This window comes from Notolabrus celidotus, chromosome 11 (genome assembly GCF_009762535.1).
Source record: "Notolabrus celidotus isolate fNotCel1 chromosome 11, fNotCel1.pri, whole genome shotgun sequence".
Lineage (NCBI taxonomy): Eukaryota > Metazoa > Chordata > Actinopteri > Labriformes > Labridae > Notolabrus > Notolabrus celidotus.
The window spans coordinates 18,201,107-18,227,340 of record NC_048282.1 but is presented as its reverse complement, the minus strand read 5'-3'; the positions used below and the strand labels follow the sequence as shown (position 1 = coordinate 18,227,340).

At 40.1% G+C, this 26,234-nt stretch overlaps 3 protein-coding genes across 6 annotated transcripts; 2 read left to right on the top strand and 1 right to left on the bottom strand.

Annotated features, from left to right (window-relative positions):
• Window positions 1–443: 443 nt before the first annotated feature.
• dtx3 (deltex E3 ubiquitin ligase 3) lies at window positions 444–13,591 on the bottom strand. 4 transcript variants are annotated; one of them, XM_034695481.1, is made up of 5 exons: window positions 7,808–8,397; window positions 7,558–7,598; window positions 5,872–6,674; window positions 3,990–4,207; window positions 444–2,361 (listed from the first exon to the last, which is right to left on the bottom strand). In XM_034695481.1, exons 2-5 carry the CDS (start codon window positions 7,568–7,570, stop codon window positions 2,286–2,288), a joined length of 1,110 nt encoding a protein of 369 aa, XP_034551372.1. In that variant the 5' UTR covers window positions 7,571–7,598; window positions 7,808–8,397; the 3' UTR covers window positions 444–2,285. The 4 variants fall into 4 exon arrangements, with proteins under 4 accessions (XP_034551372.1, XP_034551375.1, XP_034551374.1 ...); XM_034695484.1 differs by lacking the exons at window positions 7,558–7,598; window positions 7,808–8,397 and adding an exon at window positions 13,351–13,591; XM_034695483.1 differs by lacking the exons at window positions 7,558–7,598; window positions 7,808–8,397 and adding an exon at window positions 13,013–13,138.
• ptges3a (prostaglandin E synthase 3a (cytosolic)) lies at window positions 13,021–16,999 on the top strand. Its single transcript, XM_034695486.1, has 8 exons — window positions 13,021–13,319; window positions 14,244–14,357; window positions 14,810–14,879; window positions 14,968–15,066; window positions 15,350–15,439; window positions 15,525–15,581; window positions 15,748–15,775; window positions 16,056–16,999. Coding segments are annotated over exons 1-8 (480 nt in total). The 5' UTR covers window positions 13,021–13,317; the 3' UTR covers window positions 16,076–16,999.
• Window positions 17,000–22,586: 5,587 nt separating this feature from the next.
• mipa (major intrinsic protein of lens fiber a) lies at window positions 22,587–24,306 on the top strand. The gene is made up of 4 exons (XM_034696174.1): window positions 22,587–22,946; window positions 23,164–23,328; window positions 23,433–23,513; window positions 23,616–24,306. The coding sequence occupies exons 1-4, from the start codon at window positions 22,587–22,589 to the stop codon at window positions 23,799–23,801; spliced, it is 792 nt and encodes a 263-aa protein (XP_034552065.1). The 3' UTR covers window positions 23,802–24,306.
• The last annotated feature ends 1,928 nt before the right edge of the window (window positions 24,307–26,234 follow it).

Genomic DNA, 26,234 nt, shown 5'->3' with positions numbered 1-26,234 from the left:
TGGCCAGTGCCCCTGTAATACTGAACCTGGACCCCCCCCTGTGATTGATGTTTGTCTTAACTAAAGACTGATTACTTGGGTACTTATGGTTTGAGCTGATTTAAAAGGAGCAGAGATAATAAGCGGGAAAGGGGGATGAAATGCAGAGCAATAGGTTCCAGTGGCTGACTGTAATACAGTAATAATAAGGTACATCTCTTACTAAATAAAATAATGTTGAGTATACAGAATGTGGCTTTTAAATGTCTTGTCAATCTGCAGTCTTTATGTTTTCCACTAGATGGCGCAAAATGCTCTATTACCTGAGTTCAGTATCTTGGTGTGGCATAAATCTCCTACAGATACTAAATGGTGAACTCATCCCGTATGAACACAGGTTTGATTTTCAGTTGCTTATTTTGCATCCAGTTTATTTAGGGCCTCCATTAAATATTCAACACAAACCCAAACATAACTTTTTATTCAAGTATTAAAATGTAAAGCACATTATTCTGAATATCAACAAAGTACCAATCAACACAATTAGAAAAGCAAAACTCTAATGTTTCCTTAACAATCAATTTTGTTGTATGTTTAATCTGGCCAACTATCCATTCTCTTGGCTCCTCCTCCAACATGTATGCATAGAAATGTTTGCACAGTAGCTTTAGTAAACTACAATCCTGTGTCCCAAAAAATGTTTCAGTTGGTCCCTTAACTAAAACACAAAGGTTATGGAAAGATCATAAAAGGTTATGTCATGTATGTATCTGATAAGTGAAGTTAATGACAAATCTGCAATAGCTAAGCAGGTTACTGCACTTAGCAAAGCACTTTAACAACAGTTGTTTCTTTTGATCAGCATTTGCAGCACAAGAATGTTTATGTAGGAGAAGCTATTGTGATATATATTGTTATTCATAATTCAATGAACTCTAAAGTAGTTGAACTTAAAGCCAGATAGTATGGCAACAAACATAATGCTCTTACCTATCAAATAACATCAAAATATGCCCAAACTTCTAACCATTCCTTAGTAACATCATGCTTGATTTTTATCAAAAGTAAATAGAAGAAAGGCACAACAAAATGAGATCAAATCCTCATCCTAAATCAGACCAAGTGTTACCACAACATTCCTTTTGTATTTTTTTTTTTTACTGTGCATTGTTGATTATCTCTTCAGATAACAAATTTAAAACAATTACCTCATTTTAAATGAGAACATTAGCTTAGCAGGCAAATCTCCCAGTTTGACAGGAACATAGGCATAGATATTCCAAGAGCGTTTGTGCCTTTGATTTGGTTTAAGTGGTCTGTATGCCCTTTGTATTTGACATCGTCATAAATCTGGTAATAAGAGGAACACATTACTAAGAACTGAAGTAACGGGCTCAACACCTGTGAGACATCATGAAATTACAGGAGTGACTAATAGTGGAAAAAGAACAAAAAACAGGGAATGCGTACAATAAAGGTGCTGCAATGAGACATTGGTAAACATTCGTCTTATTTCAGTAAAAGTTGGGGGGGTCGGGGTGGTGATCACACGCAAATGAAGAGTTTCAAGCAACTGACATCAACTTGTGGCCACCAAGCTAGCAACTGATGGCTGCACGAACTTGTTTGCCATGAACACTCTTCCAAAAGGGATGCAAAAACAGAAATCTTACCAAAGTGCCACTGAGTGCTTTAGATTGCAGTAACTTCAGGAAATGAAAGATTTCTTTTGAAGCCTACTGAAGCCTATATAACCCAGATACTATGCTAAGTACAGGTAATTAGTAACAATTAAATTAGAGACTCAATAACTCAACAAACATTTCTGAGGAGGTGAAACCAAGACTGTGTGCTTATAAGAAACAATAGAATCCCCAGAGTACAAATAAACATGATAATAACATAATCTGTCTTTATAACATTGAACTTAGATATCCTAAATTATAATATTGAAGTACCATGAGTTAACACACACCATGATACTCTTAAGGAAACGTATCACATCTGTCCTATTGCAAACAGCAATGGGTAGAGGATTGTGCAATACATGAATGCACTGCACTCAGAGTATTTCTTCCACATGTAGCACGAGGTTAAGCTGAACTCTTGATGAAAAAAATGAACAAACAGAGGAAAAAGTATTAAATTGAGGTGGATTCTGCAGCATTAAACACCTGTCTGCTGTGGGCTTTGTCTTCAGACATCCTTTAAGGGACGGGCAGTCTCCGAGCACCACCTTGGGCTGAGACCTGTCCACCACAAGGGCACTCGGGAAGTCTTTAAAAGTCTAGGAAGATTTTGTCGTTTCAGTCAGCCGTGATGCCTTTCTCTCTGAGCTCCTCTGTCACTCGCACCAGGTAGGTAGGGTCTGGGTAGCCAAAACTGTCAGGAGAAATTAAAAAAGCCATCACTGCATCGGTATGAGCTCAGGAGACAAGAGTGCAATCAGACAAGGAGATCAGCTGATAACAGTTCCTTGTCATTAACTTAAATTACATCTGACAGTTTCTACCATGACTGTATAGAGATATGGATGACATGAAAAAGTGAAGCCAAAACATTTGAAGATCCCCCTCCTGACTGGCTCCAGTATAGGTCACATAGCGCACTTCCCCCATGTTAATAGATGGGACACTGGTAGGATTTTCAAATTGAAATCCACAACAAATAGCTTTTTTCAGACATGGTTTCTGTTATTATACTTAATTCTCGTATTATACCATGCTGATCTATTAGCGTTCGTTTTACTGAAAGGTTTAGTTAATCATTTGATGTCATAAAAATGGGCTTTCATGCCCTGATTGACAGCTCTGTTGAATGCAGCAATGAGCCATGACATTACGATCGCAGGTTAAGTGAATACCATTGATTATCTCACTACAATCGGACCCGTCAGTGGTTGGGATATGTTAGGCAGCAGGTGAAAATTTTGTCCTCAAAGTTGATGTGTTGAAAGCAGGAAAATGGGTGAGTGCAAGGATGTGAGCAACTTTGACAAGGACCAAACTGTGATGGGACGACTGGGTCAGAGCATCTCCAAAACTGCACAACTTGTGACGTGTTTCAGGTCTGAAGAGGTCAGTACCTGGCAAAAGGGATACAAGGAAAGCAAACCACTGAACCAAAGACCGGGTTATGGGTAGTCTAGGATCATTGAGGCACGTGGGAAGTGAAGGTTGGCCCATAGGTCCGATCCAATCGAAGAGCCACTTGAGCTCAAACTGCTGAAAAAGTAAATCCTTGCTCTGATCGGAAGGTGTCAGAACAGTGCATCACAGTTTGTTGTGTATGGGGCTCAATCCAGTGGAGTATCTGTGAGATGTGCTAGACAACCAAGTCCGATCCACCATGGAGGCTCCACCTCACAACCTTCAGGACTTAAAGGATCTGCTGCTCTTGGAGCCAGATTCTACAGCACACCTTCACAGGTCTAGTGGGTCCATGTCTCATTAAGTCAGAGCTGCTCCGGCCCTGATTAGATGATGGCCTACACAATATTTGGCAGGTGATCATAATATCATGGCTGATCGGTGTAATATTGCTCCAGCAGCACTGTGTGCACTTGATTGATTAGCATAGTGGAGGAAGCACAGCAAGAGGAAGTATAACAGACACTAATGCAAGATTCATTTTACTGTTCAAAGGCAGGATGTGTCTGCTTTAAATCTGACATAAGAAGTTGATCTGCTGTAGATTGTGCCATCTTGGCCATTTTATTAGAAGTTAAATGTGATTTTTGGTTAGAAGAAAGTTCAAGCCATCAATATTACAGCTCCAACCATCAATACGTATTGTACAGACTCCAAAAGCCAACAACACCACAATATGTCAGCGACCGTTGCAGGGGTATTTTGGCTTCACTTTTCACAACAGGAAGGGATAGAGGCATGTCCTTCTTTTGGGTCAGAGGTCCTTCCAAAGCCTTCTTCTCAGCTAACACATTACAAAGGGAAGTTTTATCAAATTTAATAAAAATGGACAATCCCTAGTGGATATCAGGCTGTACATACCAGCGAGGCCCGCCCCATATTGAGGTCTTGTGGTGAATGTCATTCCAGGTGATGACATTTTGCATGCCCGTAGTCATGGAGGTACCGATGGTAAAGATAAGGCGCTGTTCAAAGGCCCGGCGCAGCAGGCCCAGCACTCGGTTCCCCTCAGGGCTGTCAGGGAGGTAGGCCACGCGGTCTGTTCCTGGGTACCGGACCCCAGGGTTGGGGTGCTCTGGCTGTTGGCAATAAGGATTAAAACAGGGTCAGAAAAAAGAGACATTACAGGATTTAAAACACTTCTCTGTCTGTTGATGTCTAACATACTTTGCTACTTCAATAACTGTCACCATGGTCATATCTTTAATGTGTAGCTGACCATAAACTTCACTGTTTTTGAGAGTAGTTTCCTTTCAAGAGGGCTTTGGATTTCACAGATGTATTTTGTGTCGTCTGTCTAGGTCTTTGACAATTTTTAAGCCAGGGAGACAATGATACAAAGCTTGTATCCTGAACCTTTAAATAAGAAACTCCCAAACCTATTTCCATCTGCACACTGTCTGTTTCCTATGAAAGGGGAACCCAAATGACTCGACATAGAACAAATTACAGCAGCTACCAGAAAGCACCACTGAGCGTGTAGGAAAGGTCTTTTTAAAGTTTGAAGAAAAATGCTGATGTCATCTTGGGTTGTCTCTGCCTGGACAACAAATCTATAACAGAAAGCCTTTATTTCAAACTGACAACATGGAATTTGAGAGGCAATGGCTTATACCAGACAAGAGCTTAGAAAAAGATACAACTGATACCTTGAAATATGACGAAGCATTTTAAGCCTAGAAATTGGACTAAAATCAATGTCAGACATAATATTTATATAAAATCTCACATGGTAATATGGCTTGGTTGCCTTTAGACATGCAGACACAGCAAGCGCTCATTTGAATCAGACTATTTTCACTGGCTGTAAATATGTGCTGTGTTTTTAAATGTGAGGCGCCAGGGCAGAGTTTGCAAAATGAAGAGCGGTACTAAACTGTAATGAGGACTTTTGTTAAATAATATCAGTACAACATACAAAAGAGTGGAAAGCAATGTATAGGTAAGTGAAATTGAGAGGGGGACAGCTACACTCATCAAGATGTTAACATTCGCTCTGGATATTCTTTGTGCACACACATTAGTCTGATATTAAACAGACTTTGTAGAAGGAGCTGGTAGGCTACAGTTTGTTTAATGTCCAGTTAAAATAATTAAGATACCTGCGTTTTACAAGCAGCTCCTCCAGGTAATCTAAAGCTGCCTAGCTTTTGCAAAATGAACTGGCAATAACACCTTTTTTTCTTAAAGGCCCAATCCTTGTTGTTTTAAGTTTAAGGCTGCATACATTCACAGAATAATTTAACAGTTTGTTGGCCAAGATTTTGTCTGCTAATCACAGTAACAAAGACATGTTCTCAGTGGTGGCGCAGAATAAAATCTGATATGGCTGCAATAAAAGACAAACAAAGTAATCTGAGACTGGTGGCTAGTTCATATCCTGTTTTGATTTTTGGTGATGGTTGACACGTGTCCTGTGAATCCAAGGCTGTGCCTTTTTAAATTAGAGTAATTTCTTCTGCAAGTTAATACTGGGGCATTAATAAACAGAGGCAGAAAACATTATTAAAGGGAAAAGCACCAGATAGTGATTGAGGATGGAAAGGATCAATTTCACAGTCAGGCAAAGAGTGGTTCATTTGAAAGTATTACCTACAGTCCTCCATGCAATCCTAATACTTGCCTTTGTTCAGTGATCTGTAGTATTTATCCAGAACAACTGTGAGTTTCATTTCATAGATAACTATCAAAAGTTAAAGTGCTAATCCATTAACACTGAGTGGCCCTTGCTGTGTGTACTCACCGCCTGCAGGCCGGGAGGGAAGCTGTAGATGATGCAGATACATCCAAAGCCTTCATGGCCTGGAAGCTCCAGATCAGGATCTCGTTCTACAATCATTGTACCATTGGCAGGTTGGTTCCCAATCAACTGGCCATACACCAGCCGACACACAGGACACGCTTTCTTCACCTTAAAGGCTTGATCCAGGCAAGAGCGACAGAATGAATGACCACACCTCTCCAGGGTGGTTTTCTCCACTATGTCCCCCATGCAGATTGAACAAGTTTTGGTGTCCTCTGCCTCGCTATGGGAAGCCAAGCTGGAGTCCATGTCCTTTCTCTGTGCCGCCTCATGGAGCATAACACAGGCCTCCTCATCGGTAGGCTTCCTAAAACGCTGCTGCTGTCTCTGGGAGCGCCGAGGCTGGGGAGGGGGAGGCTGGAGCAGGCTCCCCTCTCCGTTGGGCTCCAGGACTCCCACGCAGGGCAGTAGAGCCCTCTTCCTTTTGGGTCCCCCTTCCAGTTTGCTCATTTCTTTGCGGGCACAGCGGCATAAGTCAATGAAGGCTTTTCGCGTCTCGCTGGAGATGGCTCCATCCGTCAGCCCAGCTCCAGCACTCCTGGAGCCTTCCACCGGCTGCAGCCTGACAGCACAGCAGCCCCCTCTTTCTCCTCGCCTGATGATACCAGCACTCATCCCCTGCTTGTGCTGGAAGTCGATGAGCCAGGGCCGCCCAGCTGCAGCCAGGTAATCCCACACAGCCTGTGAAACCAGCACCTCATCACTGCCCTGGCCAGCACGCACACTCATCTCATCAAAAGAGACTACACAGAGAGGCACACAAAAGTCATTAGAACATTATGAGCAGACATGCTCATAATACATGTAAATATACAATGCAACAATTCTCCAAGTAGAATTCCATATTTCTATTTATTTTATTATTTAACTGCTATTTTTTTAATGTAAAAACAACCTCTGCAACTCACCACTGCACTTTTATCATATTATCTTAGCCTGTGCATATTAGTCATTCCTATTTGTTGTTCTTTTGTATTTATTGCTGATGTTATTGTTATTATTATATTTTTTTATTTGTATGTCTTATTCTTATGCCTTGTACATAGAGAGCACAGTATACCAAAGTCAAATTCCTTGTGTGTTCAAGCATACCTGGCCAATAAAGCTGATTCTGATTCTGAGACAGTCATATCAACAAAAGTTGCCCCCTAAATCTATACATCTAATATGGCTAATTTCATATGCATAATGGAGAAGTTGAATCCCTTTTTTCCCAGAGTTGGATGCATGATAGTTTCGTTTCTACTGGCTGTTGAGGTGTTCCTTTGTTTTTGTTTCTTTTTAACATAGCCTCACAGCTCAGTCAATGCAAAAGAAAGATACATATTGTGTTGTTTACCTATTGTGCGTGCAAATTGACACGTGGGCTATATTTGGTACAACTGTAATTTTGTTTACACGAAAGACAAGCTACATTAGAAGCTATTTGCAGTGGCTGCAGCACGTCAAAAGAAACACACACCACAGTCAGCATCGCGGCAAAGGAGCTTTGGATGTATCAGCTGTTCAAAGATTGAGACTGTAAACAAAGGAAACTAAACCCCGTCACACGCGGACAACATGAAACACAACTGACAGCCACATGTTAACGCCAAAGTGACACGTCTTTAGAGGTTGAAAATGTACCTTGTGATCCCATAAATCCCTTGAATTGCGATTAAAGCGTCCTGTTGAACAGAAAAGGAGAGGAAGAGACACTGAAGGAGCGGGACACACGGTTTCACAGCTGCACGGCGGTGGTGGTATTTTGACTTAGCCATACTCTGCAGCGGCAAAGGGAAATTCTGCGATAACGCAACATGAGCGTAGCCTTTGGTAGATTTCTCGTCAACATTTAGCTAAGTGGTTTTCCCCCATGATTACTTCAGTACCTCACCCTTTGCCGTAGCTCGTCGCTGCCTATCAGGGAGGCTTCTGGCTGGATTAAAGAGCCATCAGAGGAGGCCTTTTATTTCTGACCTGCTGCTGCAGTTTATCCGCAGATAATCAGTCTTTTGTAGTCAGGACATGGTATCCAAACGTACTCCCAGCTCATGTCTCTTCGGGTTTTAAATAGTCCTCCCCTGGCCTTGGTATGTGCCATCCAAAGCCTCCACCTCGTCCCCAGACTCGCTTGTGTTTGCCTTCTTCGTACGTCCTTGGGCTAGGCGTAACACAGAGTAAATAGCATTTCTCTCCTTATCTGGCTCCCTCCACGCTAGCTGCGTGACACTTCTCTCCAGGCAGATGGTTTGCTCTTTCGTGTCATTTTGAGTCTTCTCTTTCTTCCCTGTTCATTGTGGAAGGAGCAAACATAGCCATTAATAGGAGGACTGACTGGGACCTGCGAGAAATGTGACCAGGAAGTTCGTCACCGAGCTGACATGATTGGCTTAAAAAATGGTGGTTTGTGGGTTTTTTTGTGCTGTGAGTGAATCATACTTAATGTCGTGATTAAGAGCTTTCATGCAAACGCAACGCATAAAACACGGAAAGTACACACAAGTGTTCAGCCCACACGCCATCGAGGGAATACCCACTCATTCAGTTATGATGCAAATGAAGCTGTCTCTCAGGGTGCACGACAACAACACTGTGAACTCTTTTGACAGAAAAAAGAGAATACACAAAACTGTAGCTTATTATTAATAATAATAATAACAATAATAATAATAATAATAATAATAATAATAATAATAATAATAATAATAATAATAAACTAACTGTGTCATTATCATATTGTTATAGCAATAGCAATTTTATTTATGAAGTACATTTCATCAGTGGTGGACAAAGTACACCGCTTCATTATTTAGGTCAAAGTATAGATCCTCCTGGTGAAATATTACTCCCATAACAAGTGAAAGTTGTTCCATCAAATTATTACTTGAGTTAAAGTACTGAAGTACCTGGTTTTAAAAATATTTAAGTATTCAAAGTACTTCTTAAAAAATCTCAAAATGTTGTATTTTCACAATACATAAATGCAGTCAAGACTAAATAGAAGTACATTCGGTTACATTATGTTTATCTAGAAACCATTACTTGAAATCTCTAAAAACTATACTATGGAATAAAAACATAAACCAAGTTACTCCAAGCACAGACAACTTAGTTTGAAATGTTCATCTGGAGTTAAACAAATGTTACATAGCTCAACACGCTTTCTCAGATTGGACAGTGAATTTTTGTATGTTTGGGCAGAGTGGGAAACAGGGAGAACATTTCAAACGTATCATTCTTCATTTCAAAAACCTCTAACACGGGCTGAAGATATGGACATGGATGCTCATGTGGAGAATTATAAACAGCATTACCACCTCTACATGAACTGCCTGATCTGAGGGAAATTTGTTCTGTGTTTCAACCGTGGAGACGCACGATATACAGGTATGACTAAACCACTGAGACAAACAACTACACAAACACATTTAACTGTCTTAGGGATCAGATTTCAGAAAAGAGAAGGAAATTCATGAGCTGACTTCAAAGCTCAAGTAGAGAGTAACTAGAGCACTGATAGAAATGTAGTGGAGTCAAAAGTACAATAATTGTCTTCTGAATGTAGTGGAGTAAAAGTAATAAGTATCCCCAAAAAATAATACTCAAGTAAAGTACAGATACACCAAATATGTACTTAAGTACAGTACTCAAGTACATTTACTCTGTTACTGTTCAAAAAAAATAATAATAATAATAATTTTCCAAATAGAGTAAATAAAAACAGAAAAAACAATAGATACACCCAACATACATCAGACACAGCAATCAAACAAACAGCAATTGTTGCTGCACATGCATCCAGTCACAACAGTCATATCATTCATACGCTTGAGAAAATGAATATGTTTTGAGTTTTTTTTTAAAAGTGGAGACAGTTGTGATGGGCCTGAGGTCAGCAGGCAGTTTGTTCCAAAAAGATGGACCACAGTAACTAAATGCCCCTTTACCAGACCTTAATTTGATTCTGGGTACATTTAAAAGACTTCCACCTGCTGACCTAAGGATCCGGGTCAGGTTATACACTGTGAGCAAGACAGAGATGTACCGGGGAGCTGAACCATTGAGTACTTTATGGACTAATAATAGTTACCAGATAATACTGAGATAGTAGGCCTAAATACAAGATTAAAAATGAATTTATTAAACGTTTTAGTCTTGGCTGCGTCACATACACGTGAGTTCTGGTCTTTAGTTTAAATTTAGTCAGGATCTATTTTATTTCATTTGTTTACGCGCTGTTAACGTCTTTTGGACGAGTTAATCGTTTATTTAAAAAACACTTTTTTTTTTTCTTAAGTTAAACAATTTTGTTCCTCATTTGTTATTATTATTAAGTTGCTGTATTTTATCAAAAGCAAAAACAAAACAACAATGCAATATCAGCTTTATACATCAACCATTGGACAACCTGCTCCATTATTGTCAGCATTGTTCATTAAAAAACTAACCCCAACCATGAATTACAACCAACCAATAGTTGTTAGTAGGATACATCATCTTGTGATCAGATATGTTTGTAAAGGCTGCTGTTCTCAGTCTTCTTGATGTACACAAGTCATCTTTTGAGGACGATTACACAGTTTTAAACTGTACACCTGCCTGGTAATATGTTGCAAGAAAAATGTACGCTTTAAATGTTGATACATTTTGGATAATGTAGAAATTGTTGCTAGTTTTGGTTACTAAAAGGTTTTTATAACCAAAACTCAAATTTAGAATAAAGAAATGTATAAATCCACACAGTTTACCATGAACTAACCCATGATATGAAATGCTAGGTCTGTCATTTCAATGCATTTCTTAAAATTTGTGGGTCCCCTTCTCCCGCAAGTACAGGCTAGAATAGCACAGTTATACTGTACACCTCCTCCCTCCCTGAACGATCCAATATTAGGCTATCTGGTTCAAAGTACTCTTTCAAAATACAATATTTTCATACCATCCTCTAGAAATTACTAATTTTATCCCACAAACAGTTGCTGCCTGGCATTGTTAGTCTATCCAAGTTGCCATCAGTGTCATCAATGGTTGAATCCGCTGAGAACATTTCCCACTCATTTTACAGTGCTGCTCGCTCTTTGTTCTATCGAAAGCTGCCAAGTCTAAAATCTGGATAAAAGTTATACTATCCCTTGGGCTGTGTCCTCTCTTGTCAGAGTCCAACTGCTTAAAGCCTCTCCAAAAGTAGTCATTAAAGATTCTTGACCCATTGGACCCACCATGACAGGCATCGGAAGTCAAGCACCAGGCAGCAGGTGCATCCTACAGCCCTTATTCCTGCGAGGACCTGACTATTATTGTCTCACTATAGCTGAGGGAATGTTGATGTAGCATCTGTTAATAATGCAGCTGAGAAGCAAGCCGTGAATGGAGATGATTTAGTTTCCTGGATTAATGCTTGCCTCTATTTTGAAAACAAGCCAGAGTCCTGTCTTTACATTATATCCAAATGTGTAGTACAATTTACATCTGACATCATTTACATAGTATTTACATCTGTATTAATTGCAGAGAGGTCTAGAGGTACAGATAACAATCCACACTCAGTTTTGTGTGCAATAAGTTTCCTACAATTCGTGTCCCTTTATACATAACAATGTCATACAATAGATTACTATTACACATTGTGTTAGGCCTGTTTTTGAGTTATAAGCACACACACACACACACACACACACACACACACACACACACACACACACACACACACACACACACAGGCCTATTTTTTTCATTCTCGACACAACAGGGGGGAGATAACATTTCAGGGCAGTTGTCTAGTGACACCAAATAGGTACATGACTATTTTAACTATTTTCATTGTTTTATGTTCATTTCATTGTTTGAAGATTCAAGATTCAAGATAGCTTTATTGCCAAGTGAGCTCACACACACAAGGAATTTGACGTGGTGAATAGAACACTGGTACTTCTTTAAATTTGAAGACAATTTCTGCCCCCTTTGTGAAAATGAAGTTGAGTCGACGAACCATGTTTTCTTCTCGTGCCAAACTGTGAAAACCTTCTTGACTGATATCCATGAATGGTTAAAAATAAAAATTAAATCCAATCCAATTTCCTTTTAAATAAATGACATAACTTTCGGTTTGATATTAAAAAATAAAAGTGATCAAATCTGCTGTAACATAATCCTGTGCCTCTCAAAATTCTTCATTCACAAAAACAGAACTATGAAATCTCCCCCCAAATTTGTTATTCTTCTAAATGAATTATAAGTATACCTAAAATCATTGAAAATAATGAAAGGACCAAAAGCACTTTAAATATACAATTCCCTAAAACAATTCCTCACTGAACTGTAAAATGATTCCCTCTCCTTACTCAACTTAATTTGTTATTTATTTTCTATGTATGTATAATTTTCTCATTCACCTTAAATTACCAACTGAAGCTGTATGGTTTCTGTGTCCTTAATGATTGCTTATGTATGAATGTGTCCATTGTTTTCATGTACATCTAAAATAGAGTAAAAACCTCCCTCATTCAACAGCGGGATTGGAGAAATGCTCCATGCTGCAACTAGAAAAACTAAGATTCAATTGAGCCAACTGTCCTGAAAAATATAATGCCATTTGGTCACCTTTCATCGAATATGTAAAAAACCTTAGTCAATCATGAAACTCTTTTTGTTTTTGTAATGGCATTCTTCATGTTTTATTGTCATGTCTATGAATGTAAAGGAGAATTTGTTATTTAATGTATTCATTTATTTTTTGTTTACAATGTTTATTATGTAAGTATTTGCTTGTTACTGCATTTACTTTTATTATTATTATTGTTTTATTTTTGTGTTGTTTATTTATTTATATTTTTTCATTATTGTCACTCCTGTGTCAAGGTTTAGGGTAGGTGGGTAATATGGGTGGATGTAGGGAATAAATGTTCTTGTTTGTTAAATGAAAAACTATAAATAAAGCATTTAAAAAAAAACAAACAAGACTTTAAGAACAATAAATAAACCTAAACACAAATCCAAAAATTCAAAATAAAAATAAAAATACAATACGTGCAAAGAAAGGTAAAGGAGCACTTTTAAAGACATGAAATAGGTTAAAATTAGCCTAAGCCAAACAACTCACTGTTTATCACACAGTCCCCAGAAAGGAACCACACTGCTGGTGGAGCTCTTGTGCTCTTCTAAAAGTGCAGAGCACGTTCTAGAAGAGTCTCCAACGGCTGCGATTGGTTAGGCACCGGCACTCGCGCTCGGTGAAGCCATACGTCACGAAAGTAACCAGGAAACCACGCGATGTTTGGAGAGACACAAGTGCATCTGTTGCTATCATTGAGTTAACTGTTTAGGTATTAGCCGGGCAGTAGTGCTAGATAACACTGTTATCCATATCGTGGTCCGACGAAGAGAAACACTGCTAAAACTGTGGATATGTAAGTCTTGAGTTTACTACGCAGCCCTTACCTGTCAACGATCAGCGAGTCATGGTAGTTTAGAGCGAATCAAGCAGCTAATATTAGCTAACTGAGCTAAACACGCGAGTTAGCCTCAGTGGTGCAGTCATAACTTTCTACAAACACACAGAGCTGTCACTTCGAAAAGGCACTGCACATTTTAACTGCAACATACGGCTAGGTTACTCTCAGTGTAACGTGAATTTGCACCTACGTGTCCAATAAACAGACTGACTTTTATGTAGTGTTGTTCACGCGCTTGACATCAGCTCAGCACTCGTTAGCTAGCAGGCTAATGTCAGGGGAGCGTTAATGTTAGCTCTGAAAAAGCCCGCTGTCATGATTAGCTTGGACCATCTTTTTTTAAGCTAACATAAGCTAACGCCATTTTACAGGGGATCATCAGCGGGAGTAATACGTTTTAAAATAATCAGACTTCATCCATGTATGTGTCCCTTCTCTCTAAATACCAGTTTAACTGACTGTCAACGTCTCATAACTTAACGTCTGCTATGACAGGCGTTTATTATCCACCATGATGTTAGCAGGTGCACCATTCCCATAACATGCTCATTCTTTAAGTCGTTCTAAATAACAAATTATTGCTTTTAGTTGTTGAGTGGCACCAGTGCTTACTTCAATGAATGAATGAATGAATGAATGAATGAATGAATGAATGAATGAAGCCAGCCTTCGTCAACATGGATTAAACGTGACCTCAAATGCACTGCCCCTTACACACGTGGACCATCAGAGCAGAACACCCATCGCTGTCTGTGAATCTAATTGACAATTAGTTTGATAATCAGGACACCTCTGAATAGTCACCATGTCAGTTTAGAAAGAATTATGCACAATGATGGTAACTGGTTTAATGTAAGTTCTTATTTCCTTTGTCATCAGGCAGCCTGCAACAGCTAAGTGGTATGACAGAAGGGACTCTGTCTTTGTAGAATTCTGTGTGGAGGACAGTAAAAATGTGCAAGTAAAGTTTGACACCTCAAAATTTGATTTCAGGTAAGTTGTCTCTTAGCATATTAATTGTCTTTCTTTAAAGAATTTACTAACCTGTTTGTTTTATTGATCAAGGTGCAATAATGCATTCTGGAAATAAGGTCCAGGGGTCTCATGTACAAAGGGTGTGTACGGCAAAGTTCAGATGTATTAAGAGTGAAATGACCGTGGAAATGTGCGGTGCCTCACGCCAACTTCATGGCTGGCGTACGCACGTTTCTACAGCTGTTGATCCCTGTGCACAGACTTATACATCTGAGTATTTTTGTGCGTAAGAAGTTTTCTGGATTTGAGAGTACGCCATGTTCCAGTAGAAAATCCACGCAAGTCTCTGTACATGAGGCCCCTGGTCCTTATAACAAAATAGAATAACTGTAACATAAATAGCTGGATTTTCACTTATTGTTGAAAGTTATACAGAAAATATCACAACCTCTCTTCTCCCTTCTTTGCAGCTGTTTGAATGGATCAGATAATGTCAAACTCCAGAATACGGTGGACCTATTTGGGGAGATTGACCCCAAAGTAGGTGCCTCACCCATAGACAAAATATAAGCTCTATCATGAGTTGTATTCCTTCATAACTTCAATCAATCCCTTTTTTTCTGTCAAGGCATCCAGACACAGACGCACTGACAGATCTGTGTTGTGTTGTATACGAAAAGCAGAGGCAGGGAAATCATGGCCGCGACTTACCAAAGACAAGACAAAGGTAACACTTATTCTCTAAATATAAATGTACAAATGTTAGTCAATCAGCTGTTCGGGTTCATATTTGTTAAAAATCACATACTAAATGTCACAAATTGGAATAATGATAGCTGTGGGCTCATTTATCAAACCCTTGTATCAATACAACTTGAATCTGCCTGGTCTAGGGTACTCTCATAAATGGCATACAATTTTCTTGTACTAAAATATAGTTATTTAAAAAGAGTTTAAATAAGTGTTTGATACATTGCCCTACTGATGCCCTTTAATCTATCATATCTTAGTGCAACTGGCTGAGTGTGGATTTCAATAACTGGAAAGACTGGGAAGATGACTCGGATGAGGACTTGTCAAGTTTTGACAAATTTTCAGAGGTAAGGCTCTCAAATATGCAAGGTGCCTAAAGCGAGTGGCTAGATATCTGTAGTACTTACATGCTTGCTTTGTACATTTCTCCAGATGATGAACAGCATGGGAGGAGATGATCTACCTGAGTTAGATGGTGCAGAGGAAGAGGTATTTGTTTTAAAATACACATGCTGTTTTTGTTTTTTTTAAAGCAAATAACGCCATCGTTCAAGAGACAAGTGTTACGTTTTTTGTTAAATGTAAACCAAGTTAAATTTACCTAGCAGGGTATATCATGAAGATTTTTGATCATTGTGTTTTTCTTGTTTTTCAGCATGAATCTGCAGACAGTGACGATGAAAGTAAGTTATATTCTATCCTTTTAGAATAAGAAGTAAAACAAGATCAAAGCAAAGTGTGAGATGATGGCAACAAAATTGCGAACGAGAAATGTCTGGGTATTAGTTTACATATAGTGGAGCTCCATCCAAAAACCTGCATAACCTAATTTTGTTATTAGTTTATCACTTATTTTTGGTTTCATATTAAGATACTCATTTTGTTTTCCCTGCATTTGTTGATTTGCTTCAATAGACAAAAGCTTAGAATGTTAATCTGATCTCGTTTCTGTCTGCCCTCCAGAAATGCCTGACCTTGAGTAGAGGAATACAGATGCCACCTCAGTAGTAAAAAGCGAGTTATGTGTCCATTGAAGAGAGACTAGACATGAGTTGGCAGTCATGTTGGAGAAGAAACCTCACTTCTCTCTCTACGCAGTTTCCAAAGCGAAACCCTACGAGGGAGTGACCGTCAGACACAGACAGGCACAGAGAACCATAGAGACGTACAGTGCTGTGCTTTGCTGTTCTGTTCTGCATGGACAATTCTGTTCAAATGAAAATGTTATGTTTATTGACTTAAATGACTGTAATGGGATGTGCTGATGTCTTACACCTTTCTCTCACTTTTTTCCCTTTTTTTTTCTTTTGGCGATGTCAGGTTATGTATTGAACATTGTGATTTCTAACTAGAAAATAGTTTCAAAATGCCTATTTTCCAAAAAGTAGATTTTTTAATGACAGATTTCCCCTTTAATGTTTGTATTGTAAAAATGCACTTGTTTTTTTGTTATTTTAAAAAAGCAGTTACACCAGAAATGGTGATTTCTGTGTATGCCAACACCTGCAAATATTTAATAATTTCATTTTTTAACATTCTTCAGCATTTAAAGTAAACTGATATGCTTGTGCAATTTACAGCTTGTATTGAGATTATAGGATAAGAGGGGCAAAACCTGCATATAGTAAAACCTTTACAAATGTGCATGTTTCTGCCAGTGTTCAAAACATTGCACATTTTAGCAGGTATAAACAAAAGTGTGATATCTTCCAGAGGTGAGGGCAGAAATTGTATGTGGCCTACCAAGATTTCCCAAATGGTTAACAGATTATTACTGTTTGTCACTAGAACAATGCTTTGGAGGCTGGTGTTAAATGCAGCACGTGTTGAACACTTTTGGGCTTGTCTAATTCTGTTTGAGTTTGAGTTAACGTTTCTAATAAACAGTTTCAGACCCTTGAATACAAGGTTTTGGTAAATTGTCTCTTGTTGAAGAACACAAGTGGGGGGGGGGGGGTTCAGTTGTTACAGCAACCCAGACATAAGCACAATCAAAAAGAAGTTTCAATAAGTTAAAATAAAAATAGATAAAGATAAAATACAATTTGGATATACAGTGGGGCAAAACACTATTTAGTCAGCCACTGATTTAGCAAGTTCTCCCACTTAGAAAGATGAGAGAGGTCTGTAATTTTCATCAGAGGTACACTTCAACTATGAGAGACAAAATGAGAAAAAAATCCAGGAAATCACATTGTAGGATTTTTAAAGAATTTATTTGTAAATTATGGTGGAAAATAAGTATTTGGTCAATAACAAAAGTTCAACTCAAGACTTTGTAACATAACCTTTGTTGGCAATGGCAGAGGTCAAACGTTTCCTGTAAGTCTTCACCAGGTTTGCACACACTGTAGCTGGTATTTTGGCCCATTCCTCCATGCAGATCTCCTCTAGAGCAGTGATGTTTTGGGGCTGTCGCTGGGCAACACAGACTTTCAACTCCCTCCACAAATTTTCTATGGGGTTGAGGTCTGGAGACTGGCTAGGCCACTCCAGGACCTTGAAATGGTTTTCACGGAGCCACTCCTTCGTTGCCCGAGCGGTGTGTTTGGGATCATTGTCATGCTGGAAGACCCAGCCACGTTCCATCTTCAATGCTCTCACTGATGGAGGGAGGTTTTGGCTTAAAATCTCACGATACATGGCCCCGTTCATTCTTCCCTGAACACTGATCAGTCGTCCTGTCCCCTTTGCAGAAAAACAGCCCCAAAGCATGAGGTTTCCACCCCCATGCTTCACAGTAGGTATGGTGTTCTTGGGATGCAACTCGGCATTCTTCTTCCTCCAAACATGACGAGGTGAGTTTTTACCAAAAAGTTCTATTTTGGTTTCATCTGACCACATGATATTCTCCCAATCCTCTTCTGGATCATCCATATGCTCTCTGGCAAACTTCAGACGGGCCTGGACATCTACTGGCTTAAGCAGGGGGACACGCCTGGCGCTGCAGGATTTGAGTCCCTCTCGGCGTAGTGTGTTACTGATGGTAGCCTTTGTTACTTTGGTCCCAGCTCTCTGCAGGTCATTCATCAGGTCCCTCCGTGTAGTTCTGGGATTTTTGCTCACCGTTCTCATGATCATTTTGACCCCACGGGATGAGATCTTGCATGGGGCCCCAGATCGAGGGAGATTATCAATGGTCTTGTATGTCTTCCATTTTCTTACAATTGCTCCCACAGTTGATTTATTCACACCAACCTGGTTGCCTATTGTAGATTCACTCTTCCCAGCCTGGTGCAGGTCCACAGTTTTCTTCCTGGTGTCCTTTGACAGCTCTTTGGTCTTGGCCATGGTTGAGTTTGGAGTCTGACTGTTTGAGGCTGTGGACAGGTGTCTTTTATACAGATAACGAGTTCAAACAGGTGCCATTAATACAGGTAACGAGTGGAGGACAGAAGAGCTTCTTAAAGAAGAAGTTACAGGTCTGTGAGAGCCAGAAATCTTGCTTGTTTGTGGGTGACCAAATACTTATTTTCCACCATAATTTACAAATAAATTCTTTAAAAATCCTACAATGTGATTTCCTGGATTTTATTTCTCATTTTGTCTCTCATAGTTGAAGTGTACCTCTGATGACAATTACAGACCCCTCTCATCTTTCTAAGTAGGAGAACTTGCAAATCAGTGGCTGACTAAATACTTTTTTGCCCCACTGTATACAATGTTACAAATGGAATTTAGATTAAATAGCAGTAATTACAGGCAGTTTAAAAAATGATCAGTAGTGACAGGTTGACATGGTGTGATTATAGTTGGTAATGACAGATTAGCAATAAATAAAAATAAATATGGGTATGTAATATGACCGTGAGTTGTAGTAAACAATAATAATGTAATATAACGTAATATAATATAGCAAGATAATTATATAATATAATGTATTATGCATTATAATGCCAGCATGTTGGAGTAAATTACTATTCAAACTGAAATAACAGTGTATCTCTCAGTCTATTTCAGTAGGTGCAAACAACAATCAAGGGGATGACTGCTGACCTCACAGTGGACTGAGAGGCTGGTGTCAAGTCACTCCTAAACCAGGAACAACATAAGAAGTGTCTTACCTGGGCTAAGGAGAAAAAAACTGGACTGTAGCTCAGTGGTCCAAAGTCATATTTTCAGATGACAGTAAATTCTGTATTTCATTTGGAGATTGAAGTCCTAGGGTCTGGAGGAAGAATGAAGAGGAACAGAATCCAAGGTGTTTGAAGTCCAGTGTGAAGTTTACACAGTCTATGATGATTTAGGGGGTGCCATGTAATCTGCTGGCAAGCTTTATAAAGATGCTGATATATTTTCCAGCAGGACTTAGCACCTGCCTACAGTGCCAAAACTACTAGCTAATGGCTTGCTGACCATGATATTACTGTGCTTGATTGGTCAGCCAACTGGCCTTACCAAAATCCCATTTAGAATCTCCAAGCTGAAGGCTGCTATTCAATCAATGTTGGGCTTCAATAACACTTCAGGAGTGCAACAGGCAGATCACTTCCATGCCATGTTCTAGGATTTCTGTTTTTCATGAGCTCTCAGCCACAATCATCAAAATTATCCCACAAAAAAGTTTGAAATATTTCACTTTATATGTGATAATTATAGAATATACAAAATGAAACCATTCTGAATTGTAAAAATGTTTTTTTTTGGTCAATACTGTACTTTTTTTGAGCCACACCTGTGCACAAGTATAAGCAAATACCATTTCCAAGTCCGTGTCTATAAGAGTACTGACCTGCCTACATGAATAAATCATTCATTACTGAATGTGTGTGTCCTGTTCATACAGCATACTGAGAGATCCTTGCCTCGAACAATTCTAATGTTTCAAACCATAGGCGAGAAAATTATAATTCTTGCTCTATCAAAACATATACATATATCAGATTTTTTAGAATACAGTTCATTCCTTGTTCACTCTGACAGTGTTTTTTTGTTGCAGCTCAGAAATCAGAAATCCAGAGAGATCATTTTGTACCAAGAGAAAGTGACTTTGAAAAATATCCTCCTGTTTTGACACAGCCTTATCTTAACTTTAGTTCTTTAGTTACTCTTACTTTGGAATCCTACAGGAGGAAGTCTGTTCACAGTGAGATAACATAATATGAGCACCTACAGCAACTATCTGCTCTTTCAGTTCACACAGAGACATCCAAGTTCTGTGTTGAGACACATTTAGAAAAGGACCTTTACTTTGCTCAATTCCTGGAAAATGTGTAATACTACTATGGAAATGCTGCTGCAGTGCTAATGTTTCATACAACTCTACTCTCACTTCTCTTAAATATTACACAGGGCATGTCAGGGGCTTCCCATCCCTCCTTGTTGAATATATTCAGAGCATTAAAAAAGGAAATGGTGGCCAGTAATTATTTAATATTGCTTATTTCCAGTGTGTATTTTAATCTTGCTGTATGTTCCCTTATTTACTTCCCTTGTTGTCGCAAAAATTGTCATTGAAAGTTAGAACAAAAATGCTTAACTCACATTCTCAGTCATTTCTCATGTGATGGAAATAAAACGTCTCTACATATTCCTAGCTGTGGATTAATTCTGTTCACACCTCTGTGGGCATACTGTATGTTGTAGACCTTCCTCTTCTGCAGTACATGTTTCCACCGCTGTGTGGTGAGTGCAGACTGAAGCATCTATTGCAGTATGAGATGTTTAGGGGCTCCATGTTGTTATGTACGTGTCAGCAGTCTGGACCCAGGGATGGGAAAATACAATGCAAGCACCTTTTCAGCCCCCCCCTCCCCTGTTAAACCAAACTGAGGGCTTAAACCCACAAAAGGTGGCTTACCATTGACGGGGGGAGTCATGAGAAGGCCAAAATACTCATCACAATAGAGGTGCACCAACAGACAAGCTAATAAACTGTCTGAATGAGAACAAAAAGATAAATACTACAGCCTTATTGCAGCATTACCGTGTTTTTGGCGTTGTTTTGTAGTCTGGCTGTTGTGAACCTCACTGATTGCTCATCTAACTTTCAAAATAAAATTAGCATACTCTTGTGATACCATTACCACAGCTCTATGACGTTACGAGTACACATGCAAAAATATTTATATAGCCCCCCATGGAAAAGGGCATGCACAGATTCAACAGCGATAGCAAGAAAAACAGATCATAGAAAGCAGCAGAAACTGTTACTGCCAGCGTTTTGTTTCCACGCATGAAAGGAGCAAAGCAGTGAGCTCAGCATAATCCTTTCAGAGCGCTGCGGCCGGCCCTCTGGCTGCCCTGGTCAGCATGATGCTCCAGTGCAGAAGCTCAATGCCAGGCCTGCTCTCTCCTCTTCCTCTCCAGCCCTGGATTTTCTACCGCTTTATTCCACATGAGCCCACAAACCAGTCCAGCACACACCCACATACACACACACACACACACACACACACACACACACACACACACACACACACACACACACACACACACACACACACACACACACACACACACACACACACACACACATACAATGCAAAACTGTGCTTAATCAGTTCTGCTGCCACAAACCCAATTTGAGAAAGTGAGAAATTGCTCGTGCTGTGGTGGTGATAGCTTTGTTGGAGTGATTGTGTATTTCAGAGGAAAACAAAATCATGCAAAATAAGTTGATCATTGGTCTGATGTTAATTCCACACTTGTAATAAATATCAAAATTATTGGAAACCCAGCAAAACTCCCACTGCAGTTCACTTCTACCAGCTCACAGGTTCTACCCACTACAAGCCCACTGATTCTCTATTTTCAGCTCTGAAGTGGAGTTTATGCACTGGGGCTTTACAGCCAGTGTCAATAATGGGATTTTCTTCCACTTAATTTGTATTAATGCATCTACCCAGCTGTTCTTGGTACTCAGATGCTGGATCCCTCTCTAAAATGTAAAAAAAATCCTATTGGACACCAAATGTGCTTCATGTACATAGTTCATAACCTTCATATGGGACCTTCAAACTTCAGTTTAATCTCTACCTGTGAGCAGGGAGGGAGGTCACAGCAGTCGGGGGGTAAAAAAAACTTGTTTTGATTTGTAGTATTGTTCACTGGCCCCTCCCCTAGGCTGAGTGGGGCTGCTGTGGCCCTGGGGTGTTATAAAAAGGCCTCTGGGTTCCCCCTGCTCTGGTAAAGAAGCTGAATGTCTGCAGGACATGCTTAACGTTTGTCTACCCATGTTCTTCTACTAACAACCAGCGGGGTTGGCACATAGATGCACATAGACCGGCGTTCTGCTCCACAGAGGAGCTCTCTATGACAGAAATCAGAACTCAGAAAGCAGAGTGATCAGAGTTACATGTTGAGAAGTTAAAGTGTTGTTCATTTAGTTTAGAGGGGCAGTTTACTTTTTAGGGCAAATAGCTTAATTTGCTCTGTGATTTTTGGTCTCAAACACAGTTATTGAGGAGAAACTGCATCTCCTTTTTGTGAATTAGTTAGTTTTTCTGTTGATTTTTCATCCCTCCATCGCTTAGAGATTGACCTTTTGCCACCATGTGGGAGTTCAGGTCCATGTCTTTCTGGCGGGCGGTGTTTGCCGAGTTCTATGGCACCATGTTCTTTGTATTTTTTGGGCTAGGGGCCGCCCTCCGCTGGACTACGGGGCCCCATAATGTCCTCCACATTGCCTTTTGCTTTGGGCTGGCGGCTGCCACCCTTATCCAGTCCATCGGCCACATCAGTGGAGGACACATCAACCCGGCTGTTACCTTTGCCTACCTAATCGGCTCCCAGATGTCCCTGTTCCGCGCTTTCTTCTACATCATAGCTCAATGTCTGGGAGCGCTGGCTGGTGCTGCTGTGCTGTATGGGGTCACACCCAGCAACATGAGGGGAAACCTGGCACTCAACACGGTAAGATCACCTTGCCTCACATCTGTATCTGAATGCCGTACTGTGTAACAAGCGTCCCCTTTTTTTATAGCACAATTGACTGTCCTGTCTTGAAAGTCTGAAATAATCACATCCAAGTGAAATAATTTGGGTTAGTTTAAAAAATAAACTCTGCTACACAACAACTTATACATTCAAGACCATGCTGATTGTGTGTTTTTAATTTCTGCACTTCCAGTTGCAGCCAGGTATCAGCCTGGGCATGGCCACCACCATGGAAATCTTCCTCACCCTGCAGCTCGTCGTCTGCGTCTTTGCTGTGACTGATGAGCGACGCAACGGACGCCTTGGCTCTGCTGCACTGGCTATCGGCTTTTCTGTGCTCATGGGGCATCTTCTCGGGGTAAGAAACATCCAGAGGGATGACAACATTTGACAACAGCTCACTGGGATCCCACAAGGATGTATTGTTGTACCCCTAAACTTTTCTCTTTGTCTTTGATGTAGATGTACTACACTGGAGCGGGGATGAACCCAGCCAGGTCCTTCGCCCCTGCTGTCCTGGTCAGGAATTTTGTCAACCACTGGGTAAGATCATTATATATTTTTGTTCTACAAACTAAGGCAAACCGAAGTACCATCTATAACTTCACTTACACATTCTGCTCTTCGCATTTCTTTCAACGGCAGGTGTACTGGGTGGGTCCCATGATCGGAGGTGCCATGGGCGCTCTGCTGTATGACTTCATGTTGTTCCCACGCATGCGCGGCCTCTCCGAGAGGCTCGCCACACTGAAGGGCACCCGGCCTCCAGAGGCTGAGGGCCAGCAGGAGACCAGGGGAGAGCCCATTGAGCTGAAGACACAGGCCCTATAAGCCGGGAGAAGAAGATTGGCATTTTGACCCCACATCCTTCATCCACCTACACCCCTCAGTCTACTCCCTCAGTTCCTGGTCCATCCTCTGCACACATACCTCCTCCTCCTCCTCCCTGCCTTCACACATGCTAACTCAGATCCCAAACATCTTTGTAATCCAAACTGGACCTACTGAATAACAGTGACCATCTCACCTGATTTCACCTCCTCCTCCTCCTTCTCCTACTCCTCCTCCTCCTCCTCCTCCACCTCCTTCTCCTACTCCTCCTCCTTCTTCTCCCCCTTGGACTGTAGACCAATAATGGAGGTTAGAAGAAGAATTGCCACTGAAGGAGGCACCCTGTGCCCTTTGGTGTGGGGTGTCAGTCACTCCTGGCTGACCAGGTGGCTCTAACTGCTCAGGACAGGGGCCTTTCTCTCTCTATCTTTCCTTCCCATTCTTTCTCCAGTTTTTTTTCCCCCTTTTGTAGTCTGATAGGAGTGAAGCTACAGTAGAGCAGTGGACTAATGCATGCTTTTCCAGTTTTGATTCAGTGTGATCTCGCCCTTTGTTTTGTGTAATGAACTATGGGTAAATTACATGTACGTATTGTACTTTACCAGTATTTATTTGGCTCACTTTTTTTTCAGTTGTATGTGTGTGTGTGTGTGTGTGTGTGTGTGTGTGTGTGTGTGTGTGTGTGTGTGTGTGTGTGTGTGTGTGTGTGTGTGTGTGCGTTCTTGAGAGAAAAAGACTGAGAGAGACAAAGAGTGAGTGCATGCATGTCTCTGTGCATGTGTATGCATGTGTGCTTGTTTTAATTGATCATATTTATTTTTTCACTTTTCATTGCCACAATCCTTTGTTCGTATTATGATTTCCTTTTTATTTATCATACAAGCATATTATAGCTCTATAATTTTAGATTCTGCCTTTTCCCTGCCTTCTCTGATACTGCAAAAGTTCAACAAATTACACATTTTAGAGTGGTTTCCCCTTTTTATAGCAGATAAAAACAGTCTTTCAGCCAAACCCATTCAGTGTAGAGCTTTTGTGCCATCTAGTGAAGCACACACATTCATATTTATCTTCAAATAAACACAAAACACAAAGTATATGGTCTTTTCTAAGCTCAATCTCGTCAAAGTTACAATTTCTAACACATGAAATGGTAAAAGTGCAAACAAACCTGTCACCTGTTGCTGTATAGATGGGTTTTCTGCAGGTTTCTACCACATTTAAATACCTTCGACAGTATTTGTGTTTGGTTATATTTTAAAATCTTCCTGACATGAGCTTTGCTTTTAGAGCAGCGCTTATTACAGATTAATGTACAGGTGTGTGATACTTTGGTTGCTTTTACTTTTGCTTGTCTGCCATGGAGAGACAAAGAAAACAAACCTAAAGAGCTGTCAGGAGCAACAAGTGTTGTCTTTGTTACATCCACTCGAGGTTAGAAAATGAAAGAGTGCATGGTGTGAGATGGCTTGATGCTGGTGTTGGCAAACACCTGGTGCCTTCTCTTTTCTAAACTGAGTGGGGCGTTTCAGTTTTAATGGACATAGCCCCTCTCTGATGTTTGGAAGAGGAGAGAAGGTCCTCCTGAGGCAATTGAAATCTTTAGAGTGTTTGTACAGTTTGATAAATGTACTTTATTTTCATACATTTTACTCCTGAGACAATGAACCTTGAAGTTGAAGCTCTACATTGACCTGGTTTCTGCTCTCTCCTCCATCCCTCCTTCATTCACCCTACCTCCTCCCTTTGTTTACATGGCGGCCATCTTGTTCAGCTCTGATGATGGGACAACTAAAGCTGCTGGGATGGACAGAGGGGGACTGGTCAATAAGATAATTCAGCATTTTGGCAAATCTCACCAAAAAAGTTATTGAACCAGACTTGTAAACTGATTCTCTTCCTGCTTCCTCTACATAACCTTTTTTTCTCAGTGTGATTTCCCTGGCAGTGGTTGATTAGAGTTTACATTTTAGTGAAATGTTGAAATTAGAATTTGTGTTCTAATGGAAAAAGCTTTTTGATGTACAGTGTAAAGTTTTCTTTTTTAAAAAACATTTCATGATAGCTGAACCTGGATGGATAGAAAATATAATATGCTAGTTGATGCAATGTCCTCTCTTTGGTTGATGCTTTATGGAAGTGATCATTTTATGTTATACACCAATGCTTTCATAATGGACAGCCTTTTTTTGGTACCATGCATACCTTCCCCATAGCAATGCCACTGATTTATTATTTTTATATGTCAAAAAAATCCAAAAATTCTCACGTTGCAAATCCCTTTTGTCGTTTTTTTTCTTTTAAACTCACTGAAGGATGAAACTGGGTTCAAACAGGAAGTCAGGGGCATGATAGATCTACATTTTCAAGAACCAGAGAAGCAAATATCAGCCTTATGTCACCATTACGCATACACTGATTCAACTTATTAGA

Excerpts from the sequence above, each read along its gene's own strand:
- dtx3 (XM_034695481.1), bottom strand. Across the intron at positions 4,208-5,871 it reads TCCCTCCCGGCCTGCAGGCG|CCAGAGCACCCCAACCCTGG; the intron begins GTGAGTACACAC and ends TATTGCCAACAG. Across the intron at positions 2,362-3,989 it reads ATATGGGGCGGGCCTCGCTG|TTTTGGCTACCCAGACCCTA; the intron begins GTATGTACAGCC and ends TTCTCCTGACAG.
- ptges3a (XM_034695486.1), top strand. Across the intron at positions 15,440-15,524 it reads GTTTTGACAAATTTTCAGAG|ATGATGAACAGCATGGGAGG; the intron begins GTAAGGCTCTCA and ends ACATTTCTCCAG. Across the intron at positions 15,776-16,055 it reads TGCAGACAGTGACGATGAAA|AAATGCCTGACCTTGAGTAG; the intron begins GTAAGTTATATT and ends TCTGCCCTCCAG.
- mipa (XM_034696174.1), top strand. The coding sequence starts at position 22,587 with ATGTGGGAGTTCAGGTCCATGTCTTTCTGGCGGGCGGTGTTTGCCGAG. Across the intron at positions 22,947-23,163 it reads GAAACCTGGCACTCAACACG|TTGCAGCCAGGTATCAGCCT; the intron begins GTAAGATCACCT and ends CTGCACTTCCAG. Across the intron at positions 23,514-23,615 it reads GGAATTTTGTCAACCACTGG|GTGTACTGGGTGGGTCCCAT; the intron begins GTAAGATCATTA and ends TTTCAACGGCAG.